This window comes from Meleagris gallopavo, chromosome 23 (genome assembly GCF_000146605.3).
Source record: "Meleagris gallopavo isolate NT-WF06-2002-E0010 breed Aviagen turkey brand Nicholas breeding stock chromosome 23, Turkey_5.1, whole genome shotgun sequence".
Taxonomy (NCBI): Eukaryota; Metazoa; Chordata; class Aves; order Galliformes; family Phasianidae; genus Meleagris; species Meleagris gallopavo.
In genome coordinates, this window is record NC_015033.2 from 5,289,033 (window position 1) to 5,300,109 (window position 11,077).

The following is an 11,077-nucleotide window of genomic DNA, read 5'->3' on the forward strand; positions in this document are numbered from 1 at the left end:
CGCATCCGCATCGCCAACCCTACCGAGCGGGTGGCTACCTTCGAGGCCTCGGCCCCAGCTTCGGCACCTTCGCTGGGCGCCCGCTTCGCTACCAGCTTGGAGAAGGTGGAGGAGCGGCAGTTTCTGCTTTCCTCCGGCCGTCTGCTGCTGCCCGGCAGCCCCAAGGTGGTGCTCATGGTGGTGGCTGCTAAGAAGCTCGTTAGCCGGGTGCAGGTGGCACCCAAGTCTACCTTTGATGAAACCGTGTGGTCTGTGGTGTACACTTCGGAGCCCATCGAGGTCTCCAGGCTGGAGGAAACTTTCAGCAAGCTGAGGGAGTCGGCCAAGAAAGAGATGCTGGAGGTGATGCAGATGGGGGTGGAAGATCTTTTCCAGGAGCACCAGCAGACCTGGTCAGACCTGTTCATTTCAGGTAAGGAAGGTGATCCTCAACCTCCAAACAGTTGCTTTAGAGAAGAGCTGAACGCTTGGTGACCCGGTTCCTGTGAGGCCTCCAGAGGCACTGGGAAAATAAAACAGCATTCTAAGTTTGGAATCTAAAGTCTGATTTTTGGATGGTCCCAGGTGGAGCCAGGAGTCGGACTCCATGATCCTTTTGTGAGTCTCTTCCAACTCAGGTTATTCTGTGATTCCACTTAGAAAAGTGGAGTCATGCTCACTGCATAAAAAAAGAATGCTAGAAGAATGTTTCCCACCATAATTCTGGATGCACTGGCTTTCATGTCTGTAGGGACTTCATTGATTTGCCTAGCATGCCAGCTGCAAGATGGGAATAGAGGTGATCTCCAGTTGCAGCATAAAGGACCATCTTTATACTTCTGTAAAATTCTCCATGAAAGTTTTGGACCGTCCTGTTGTTACTTCAGGGATGCTCTTAAAAGATTTTCATGGCCTTGAATAAAAGAATGGCTGCCCAGGTAATGCAGGGCTTTGTATTTTACAGCCAGTAAAAAGATAGATGTCCCTTTGAAATTTTTCTCGTGGTGAATGTCATATGCACGTATGATCCTTTGACTCTTGGTTATTGCCATTTATTTCAGGGATTGAAATGAGGAAGATCACAGATTCACATACACCATCGAGTGAGACTGTTAACATGACCCTCTACTACATGCTTTCAAGCATGCCAGCACCTCTGCTAGATCCACTCATTAGCAGTGAAGACAGAGAAAAAATGGAAGCCAGCTTGAACTATGCTGACCATTGCTTCAGCGGCCACGCAACCATGCATGCAGAGAACCTGTGGCCAGCAAAGCTGACCAGTGTGTCCCAGATCTTGCAGCTCTCAGACCTGTGGAAGCTGACCCTGCAGAAACGGGGGTGTAAGGCTCTCGTGGCAGCCGGAGTCCATGGGCTTATGCAAGGCATGGTGCTCAGTTTTGGAGGTCTGCAGTTCACAGAAAACCATCTTCAGTTTCAGGCTGACCCTGATGTACTTCACAACAGCTATTCCTTACGTGGGATCCATTACAACAAGGATTTGATTAACTTAGCCGTTCTGCTGGATGCGGAAGGAAAGCCCTTCTTGCACGTGTCTGTGAAATTCCAAGACAAGCCAGTCAGACTATATGCGTGTGAAGCAGGCTGTATGAATGAGCCCGTGGAGCTGACCTCAGAGGCACGAGGCCATACGTTCCCAGTCATGGTGACTCAGCCCATCACACCACTTCTTTATATATCGACAGATTTGGTCCACTTGCAGGACCTGAGACACACACTCCATCTGAAAGCTATTCTGGCTCATGAGGAACACATGGCCAAGCAGTACCCAGGTTTACCCTTCCTGTTCTGGTTCAGTGTGGCATCCTTAATCACACTGTTTCATCTGTTTCTGTTCAAGCTCATCTACAATGAATATTGTGGGCCAGGAGCCAAGCCTCTCTTCAGGAGTAAGGTGTAAGGCTGCTGTTTCTGGCTGCCTTCCTCTGAGTGTTTTTGTCAGCTGTGCCTAGGGAGTCTGTCAGATTGTGAAGATTTTCAGTCTCTGTTGCAACAAGTGATCTATGGCATCTTGCAAGCAGTAGGGTTAGGACAGGGGTTGGAGCGGAGCGGTAGGGCTCACAAATATTAGAAAGAGAGAAATCCACTGTCAGTCCTTAAACATTCCTAAGGCTGCAGGTTAAGGCAGATGCAGCTTTTCTGTCCTTTTTCCACAGCAGCTGTGCCACTAGATAATGTTTCTTATTAAACAATAAGGGAATGCTTAAGAGAGAGCTGCCATTTACTGCTGTGTGTGAGATGTGCATGCTTGCCTGCCTGCTTTCAATGTGTGACTTGTCAAATGATAACACACAGATGGAAGCTAGTGCTCTTAGGTCAAGGTGCTGACCTGTTGGGAATACTGGTTAACATTTACAAATACATAGACACTGTGCGATGCTCCATCATGCCACATTAGCACCATCATTTTGAGAAAGAGTTTCTCCCATTCAGACAACATAGTAGCTGCTTTAAGAAGAGTGCTGAGTGCTTTTACTGTGAGTTGGAGGTTCTGACTTCAAGTATCTCCCACTTTGGTGTAAAAGATTTGAAATTCTTGTTTTGAGAAGCCTAGAAAACTTGGTCGCTAGCAAAACCTTAGTACAGAATAGACACTGAAGTGATTTCTGCTCTTTAGGACTGGTAGTTTCTGGATGTGTGTTGGTACAAAGCAGGAATGAAACATCAAGACTGCATAATAGAGCTGTCAGAGGAAAAGGTCTGGCTTTGGAATGCCTTTTTTTTCCAAATCGTAACATAGAATTTTGGATAGTTGGAATTGGGCAAAATGTACTGGATGGGAGGGGACAGTCAGCAATCTGATGGGTGTCAGCTCAGATGGTCGTTTTCCTGTAAGCTCATGGGCTTTGCAGTGTTCAGATCAGGCCTGATCCCAGGCAGGTCTGAATACCAGCCATCTATTGATGAATGAGAGGGACGGTGTTTCTGGCTAAAGAAGCTAACACAGAAGAGGTAGAATAGGTATTTATATCAAAGCCAGCTGCAATTAGAAGCATATGACCATGGTGAAACTCTAGTGCAAAAGGAGGAAGTGGTGGAGAAGTAATTTGAATTACACAGCTGCATCCTGACACACGTCCTGAAATGTACCCTTGACATTATAAAATGGTGTTCTTTTTTTTTTTTACTGCTATCTTGCTGCCTTTGTCACGTACAAGATTTGCTCTCTGCCTTTTACAAAATAACTTGTTAGCCATTACAACAGGTAACTGTCCCTGACACTTTCTGAGATGCTGAGAAACTTCACAGCTACTCTCGAGGGCTGACTTAACACCTCTTCCTTGATATTGCAAAAAGCTTTGCAGTGTACAGCAAACAAGTCTGTCTTAATTAGACCTACTTAAAATGAAGATGGTGCAGAACTCAATTCCAAAACGAAGGATGCAGTGGAAGCCAGCTGAAGCTCAAAACCTCTGTAGCAGTAAGCAAGATTGATGGTGTTGAAATAGCACCGTTTCATGAATTGAATGGGAATTTCCTGGTGTCCAAGTGAACTTAGTCCTGCTTTCAGCCTCCATTTGCACAAGACATCTGACAGTTTTTCAGCTGAGAACAAGGACCTTTTGAAAGCAACAATCCTTTTGTGCCTTGTTAAGAAAGGAATCTGAGACTTGGAACATGTGGTTATTCAAGAGTTTATCCCAGAATCTTGTGTAACAGACATTTTCTTTTTCCTTATAAGCTGTTGAGTTCCCTAGCAGTAATCCATTTGGTGAAAATACTTGAAGATATCCAAGTCCTTTGATATTTTGATTTGTTTTTTAATTTTACAGGAAAATAAAGAATGATGATTCCCTTCATAGAGTTAAATTAACTAGAAAATTTCAGCGTAACTTCCTTTCTGGTGTTTTTTAATTTATTGCTTGAGGGGTGGGGGAGGATGTTGATAATTTTGCCTCCAGTTCAGTAACGAGACAGTCAGTTGAACTGTAGATATCTAAGTGCAGGTAATGTCTTTTCAGCCTTTATGATTGTAGAGTGCAAAATCAGTTTAAAGAAACTGTTTTTTGGACTTAAAAATGCTGATCTGCAGGTTTCCTCTTCTGAACGTACTGAGGCTTTGTGCATTCATTTGTTTTGGCTGTGGGGGGAGACATCTCACTTTCTAGTGGTTTAAAGGTTGTTTGGTTTTAAAATACCAAAGCTGTTGTTTCTAAATAAATATTTCTCAATCTAACCTGATCACTGAAGTGTGCGTTTCTTTGGTCTCTGTTCTCTCCTTCCCTTGCTCTCTGCTCAGTTGGACAAGCCTTACATTACATCAACTACACAAGTGCTTGGATTTTAAAAAAATACAGTTTAGAAAGCAAAATATAAATGTGTCCAAGCTGGAAACAGGCGATTTTAAAGGCAGAAGATGAAAAGCACAATAACAGAAACATTAATCTTCATTCCCTGGGCTCCAGGTAACATTGTTCTATCTGGAGGTGTGCAGACCAAGCTTAAGTTTGAAGAATGCTGGATCATGGATCATGGATCCACCCAATGGACTACCTAATAAATTGTACATTAAGTACACGGACAGAGTTATTAGCTATTTTGCTTTAACAACACACTGGAAGTACCTGTGCTCTTTCTTACTGAAGCCCTGTCAGCCCCATGAGCTGTGTAGGTTCTGTGAAACATCCAGCATGAAGACAGGAGCTGTTTCCAAAGCCATCATGGTATTGGGATGAGGTTTTTCACATATGACAGCAGAGCTGCCAACATATGATGTCCACTGAGCCCAAGAAAGATACTTCAGCCTATTCAGACTAGACCTGGAAAAGATGGATGAGCAATTGTTACATACAGCAGAAACGGAGCAACAACAAAAAAACTTTGGAGGGAGTTCTCCATTAAAAATGTGATTCCTATTAAGCTCCTCCTCAGGCAATGAAATAACTTAGAATTCTTTTACAAAGAGGAAAGGAAAAAATAAGAGAGAAAAGGGTTTCCCCTAACGTAGCAGAAGGTTGCTTGTGAAGTGATTGTAAAAATGCTTGGAAAAAAAAAAAAGCCCCAATAAGTCCATATTTATGACCATACCCACAAAGAAGGAAAACTGAAGTAGTAATCGAACATCCAGAATTTATACTTAATTTTCATTGTTATTTAATGAAGAGAGAGTGGCAAAGCAGAATACAGAAAGCTGCATGGAAGCTGAAAGCACAGTACATTGTTTCATTGTATAAATTCAGATATTGAGAAGAGAATTAACTAATTCCTGATTTTTCAGTTTTCTCATAATCTCAATTCTATGGTTGGTCAATCCAGACTTTTGTTTTTGTCGCATAATAAACACAAAATGCTAGAACAGTTTGGTTGATTCAAATTGAAGTTCAGAATGCGACTTGCTCAAGCACTATTGTTCATATAATAGAATCACCAAGTTGGAAAAGACCTCCAAGATCATCCAGTCCGACCACTTAAAGCATTGTTTTGGTGGGATAATGCGTTCTTCAGAGGGAAAAAGAAACAGCAAAGCATTATATATTTCTGCCTTCCACATGTGTGCTCCGGGCACCTTTCATCCAAAACTACCTACTGCTGAATGCTATGAAAATCAGATTTTGCTGCTTGTTTGCACTGACATTAAATAACAGTTTTATTTCAGCCATTTGGAAACCTCTAGCTTTGACTGTATGTAGAAGAAAGAACTACAGCTGCGGTTATAGAGCTGACATTAGAATAGTTGTTTCTATTCTATGTAGTTTGCCCTCTATAACTTGGTTTATGAGATGGAGATGTTTGGTTTTTAAATAAGCAGTGACAACTTTTTCAGGAGAAAAGAAGCTGGATGGAGGGGTGATGGAGAATTCCTGTAGTGGAAGGAAAGGAGGAAGAAAGAGATGCAAGAAATGTTGATATGAAGTCACTGATCTTCAGTGTCCAGTAATTAATTACCACACTAAGGGGTTCTTTTGTGGCAGCTCTTTTACTGTAGTCTAAATGCTTGCTCTTCTGGTGAAAATGAAGTGGTTTACTAACAAGTTGACACAGCATTGCGCAGCAGGCCAGCATGCTGGTTTGGGCCATGAAAATGCCCATTTGCTGTACTACAGAAACCTCATTTTCTTCCAGGGAAGTGCCACTGATCTAAGAACTGAAGGGAAACAGAAAAGAAGTAAAGCCTGGCTCACCATGCTGCACCATCACAGACGACTTGTTCTCTGTACTCCTTGTAACATCTGCTCCAAACAATTGCAGTTGGTTTTACTGAGGAAGGAGGGCATGCTGAAACACAACGCAACTTGGTCTAGGAAAGAAGATACATTGCCATTCTGTCAAAAAATAAAGCAGATTAAAACAAAATTTCAAGCAATCATATCACCACACAACAACTAAAGCCGGAAGAGGTGTCTGGAAATGATTCCAATCCCACTGATGTGTTCAAATCTCTTCAACATCTTTAGCATCTTTATCAATGACATTGACGACGGAATCGAGTGCACCCTCAGCAAGTTTGCTGATGACACCAAGCTGAGTGGTGTGGTTGACACGATGAAAGGAAGGGATGTCATTCAGAGGGACCTCAACAGGCTTGAAAGGTGGGTCCAGGTGAACATGATGAGGTTAAACACAGCAAAGTGCAGAATTTGGCACTTGGGCCGGAGCAATCCCAGGCATTTATATAGACTGGAAGGAGCGGTCCTTGAGAGCAGCCCTGCAGAGAAGGACCTGGGGGTCCTGATGGATGAAAAACTGAACATGAGCCAGCAGTGTGCTCTTGCAGCTTGGAAAACAAATGGGATCCTGGGCTCCATCAGAAGAGGGGTGGCCATCAGGGACAGGGAGGTGATTGTCCCCCTCTGCTCTGCTCTTGTGAGGCCCCATTTGCAGCACTGCATCCAGGTCTGGAGCCCCCAGCACAAGAAAGACAGAGGGCTGTTGGAGAGGGTCCAGAGGAGCCACAAAGATGATCAGGGCAATGGAGCACCTCCCCTACGAAGACAAGCTGAGGGAGCTGGGATCGTTCAGCCTGGAGAAAAGAAGGCTGCAGGGTGACCTCATTGCAGCCTTCAGTACCTAAAAGGAGCCTACAGACAGGAGGGGAGTCAGCTCTTGGAAAGGGTAGAAAACAGCAGGACAAGGGGAAAGGGTTTGAAGTTGAGGGAGGGAATATTGAGGTTGGATGTCAGGGGGAAGTTCTTTGCTATGAGAGTGGTGAGGTGCTGGAACAGCTGCCCAGAGAGGCTGTGGATGCCCCGTCCATCCCTGGAGGTATTCAAGGCCAGGTTGGATAGGGCCCTGGGCAGCCTGATCTGGTATTAATTGGGGAGGCTGGGGCTTGGAGATTCATGATTCTTGAGGTCCCTTCCAACCTGGGCCATTCTGTGATTCTATGAAACATATCACTGTCTGAATACATGTCAGATAGCATTACTGCTCACATACTATCAAGTGTTAGAATAACTCATTAATGTTTTCATTCAGGTTCAGGAAACACCTTCCTGATGAACTTTCAAGGCAATGGGAAAACAAACAACTGCTATAGATTACATGCAACTCAGCTGAATTGCTTTTAGCCAAAGTTTTATATTTAACCCAGATTCAAGGTCCATCTGTATGGGTTTTTTCCCCTTCCCTTAAACATTTGTGCATATAAAAAATTATCCCACAGTTTTCCATTGGTATCAGAACAGTCACGGCTCCCAGAGGTAAGATATAAAACAAGCTGTGAAGCAGAGCCCACAGCATGCAGTTACCTGGCATCATGCTTGGAATCCTCTTTGCTGTGCTGACTCTGGCAGCTGCAGGTATGTGCTCAATTTCAACACCAGTTCTAATGGAAAAATGAATTAAAATCTAATAGCAGCTTTTCTATTTTTTTTTTTTTAAAGCAGAATAAGACAATTAATTGCTTTTGTTAATTAAAAGGTTCTCTCAGAATGGCAGCTAGGTGCTAAGTGACTCTGTTCATATCACAGAGGTTCAAGGAGCACCACTGCTCTCAGCCTGTAGCAAGAAGTTATTTTACTTAGCTTGAATGCACTATAAGACAGTGAATCCATGCCAGATTGTTTTGAATTTGCTCTGAGCTGCATCTCAGTTGATTCACGAGAATTTGGTTGAGCCAACATGATTTGATTACCTGCCAGAAAACAAATAGGCTTTATGTAACATTGCTCAGCCTTGACTGATGGCTGTATCTTCACCTGTATTACATCCAGTTTAGGCTGTATCTCCACCTTTCAACGTTCTATACAAACACAATCTATATTAAACCAACAAACAAACCATAAGAACAACCAACCAAACCAACCCAACCTCTCCTACAGAATTCTTTTTCAGTTCCTATTTTTAAAACACAAATCTTTGTATGTTTTCCAGCCCTTGGCTGCGGGGTTCCTGCCTACCCACCTTCTGTGTCTCGAGTTGTTGGAGGAGAAAATGCAAGACCATACAGCTGGCCCTGGCAGGTGAGTCCTTCTGTGCTTCCCTGAAATGATTAGAGCTGTGATACCCTGTGTGCCACATCTTGCTGCTTAGAAAGATCTTCATGTTCTCGCAGTAGACCAGCCTGTATTTAGCAGGAGTACTGTAAAATTCAGTGGAGAGTACAATGCCTACTGGAACACAGTTTTACATTGAGTTAACAAATTGATTTTTGAAGAAAACAAAATGTTCTGTTTGGACCAAGCTTGAACTTTGGGAGAAAAAAAAACCAAACATTAAAGAAATCAAACTTTTGAACGGTAGGAAAGGAGGAAAACCTTCTCCTGAGGACAGGAACTCCTGAAAGGACGTTGTGGTGAGGTGGGGATTGGGCTCTTCTAGGTAACAGCAATCGGATCAGAGGTAATAGCCTCAAGTTGCACCAGAGGAAGTTCAGGTTGGATATTAGGGAAAACAACTTCTCTGAAAGAGCAGTGATGCAGTAGCACAGGCTGCCCAGGGAAGTGATGGGGTCACCATCCCTGGAGGTGTTCAAGGAACGTGGAGATGTGGCACTGGTAGGCAGTACTGGCAGTAGGTGAAGAGTTCCACTAGATACTCTTAGAGGTCTTTCTGACCTTGATGGTTCTAGGATTCTTCAAAACTTTTCTAGCTTAAAGACCTCCCATTACCTTCAAGTAGCAAGTTGTGATATGTGTGCTGGAAGAAAATGCAACACTGGAAAAATCAGCAAGCAAAAATCTGAGCCTTGCTTGATATATGTTGATCCTAGGCCTCTCTTCAATACCAATCAAGTAGTAGTTGGCATCACACCTGTGGAGGAACCCTCATTGCAACCAACTGGGTATTGACAGCTGCACACTGCATCAGGTAAACCACTGAGTTAAAGTCTGTGCTTATAAAGCAGTGCATGACCAGAGATAGATGAAGGAAAAAAACAAACATACTAATGCCAATTCTCTCCTTCCAAGTTAAGAGCTCCATGTTTTGTCCACTCTTCATACTATAAGAAAGTATAAGAAAGAAATGATCAGGTACAAATATGCTGCCCCATCATCAAAATTGTTTCCATAGAGACAACCCCACTGTGGTTTGTTATCATATGTCCTTGAATATGTGCATCCACTACACACTGGTTATGGCATCAGCAGGTGGTAGAGGAGGTCATCACATGGAATAGGAAGGATTGGCTGCATGTTATTATTGACAGTTTGATAATTCGATAACTAACACAGCTGAACTTTAGTTCTTTTCCTGTCCAGTTCTACCAGGAAATATCGAGTGCTTCTTGGAAAATACAACCTAGCAGCTGAGGAGCAAGGATCTGTTGCAGCCTCCCCAGAAAAAATCATTGTCCACGAGAAATGGAATCCATACAGCGTTGCAAGTGGGTAAGTTGGTGGAAAGTATTTATTCACCTACAGGAAGCAAAGCAAAACTTCAAAAACTTCAAAATGTTTGCTCCAGTCCGCACCTTTCCTCCTCAAGAGAAGATAAAGAGCTTCCTCTATTAGTTGCTAATTGATTAATTGCATTTTCAGCTGCCTTTCTGCATGTTCATGTTTTGGTGAGAAACTGCTGTTCTAGGCGATAATTTCCTTCATAAAGCAGGAGGGAATAAATTAATCAAACAATTTAAACACCTCTTTGAACATCTTGCATGAATGGCATAAACATGGAGTACAATTGATAAATGGCATTAGTACCTTTGTAGGACTTTGAAGGACTCCTGTGCATGCTGGTGGGTTGAGCACATCAGCAAAGAAGCCATCTCACTTTCCAGGTGCCTGTAGTTGGTCCTCACATATGCATCTGTTTTTGGTGAAGAGAACCTATAAAGGAAACATTCCAGAGGGCTGCCAGCAGGAAAGTGGGCAGCTCTGTAGGGAACAGTCTTCCACAGTGCATGGATTTCCCCACTGTTTTAAGGGTGGAGGAATCTTTACTGCTTGTGCAGTGGCCTCTTTGCTCCCTTGCATCTCTTTTTCTTAATGATTTCTTTTTGTCGTCCTGCTGTGCTTTAACTATTTGCAATCCTCTTTATCCCCTCACCCCTCTCACAAGTGTGCATATGACCACAGGTATGACATTGCTTTGATCAAACTCACCGAACACGTTGCATTGAGCGACAAAATCGAGCTGGCCTGCCTCCCTGCTGCAGAAAGCATCCTGTCATCCAACACTGCCTGCTACGTGACGGGATGGGGAAGACTGCAGAGTGAGTAGTGGGAGATGGGCAAAACTGCAAAACAAAGGCCTTCAGCACTGCCATCTTCCTTGGGATTGACTGGAAAAAGGTTGTTGGTGATGATCAAGAGCCCCTCAACCCCAAGTTCATCGGTGCCCACTTCACTCACCGTATGAATTTTCTCTGCCTTTCAAGCTTGTTTTCCTTGTAATGGGTCTGGTAATGCACTAGAGGGCCCTTTACTATGTTTTCAGCAGCTGTTCTAACACAAATATTAACAGCATACAGATTGGAGAATTTTCCAATCCTGATACACGCTGCTGAGTAACTGGAAAGACACGTAAGGAAATAGATGTAAAGAGAAATCCCAGAGGCTTCGGCAGAAGTGTCAGCTCAAGCAGCAGTTCCCAGAGCAGTAAGCAAATTCCGAAATAAGAAGAGCCCTTTGTTTCTCTAACAAAGAGACATTTATAAGTGAAATAGAAATTATTGGGAAGTCACAGCCTTTTT

At 43.3% G+C, this 11,077-nt stretch overlaps 2 protein-coding genes across 2 annotated transcripts in view; both read left to right on the forward strand.

Annotated features, from left to right (window-relative positions):
• Positions 1 to 4,182, forward strand: KIAA2013 (KIAA2013 ortholog; the record flags this gene model as incomplete). The annotated part of the gene is made up of 2 exons (XM_010723026.3): positions 1 to 412; positions 1,041 to 4,182. Coding segments are annotated over 2 exons (1,272 nt in total), but the record flags the coding sequence as incomplete, so codon positions are not given.
• A 3,449-nt stretch (positions 4,183 to 7,631) lies between these two features.
• Positions 7,632 to 11,077, forward strand: part of LOC100542763 (chymotrypsin-like elastase family member 2A) — a 5,885-nt gene continuing 2,439 nt past the window's right edge. Inside the window, exons 1-5 of the mRNA XM_010722917.3 lie at positions 7,632 to 7,739; positions 8,314 to 8,402; positions 9,152 to 9,249; positions 9,642 to 9,770; positions 10,461 to 10,597. Of these exons, the coding sequence (XP_010721219.2) occupies positions 7,679 to 7,739; positions 8,314 to 8,402; positions 9,152 to 9,249; positions 9,642 to 9,770; positions 10,461 to 10,597 (514 nt within the window). The 5' untranslated portion in view covers positions 7,632 to 7,678. The remainder of the gene's footprint in view (positions 7,740 to 8,313; positions 8,403 to 9,151; positions 9,250 to 9,641; positions 9,771 to 10,460; positions 10,598 to 11,077) is intronic.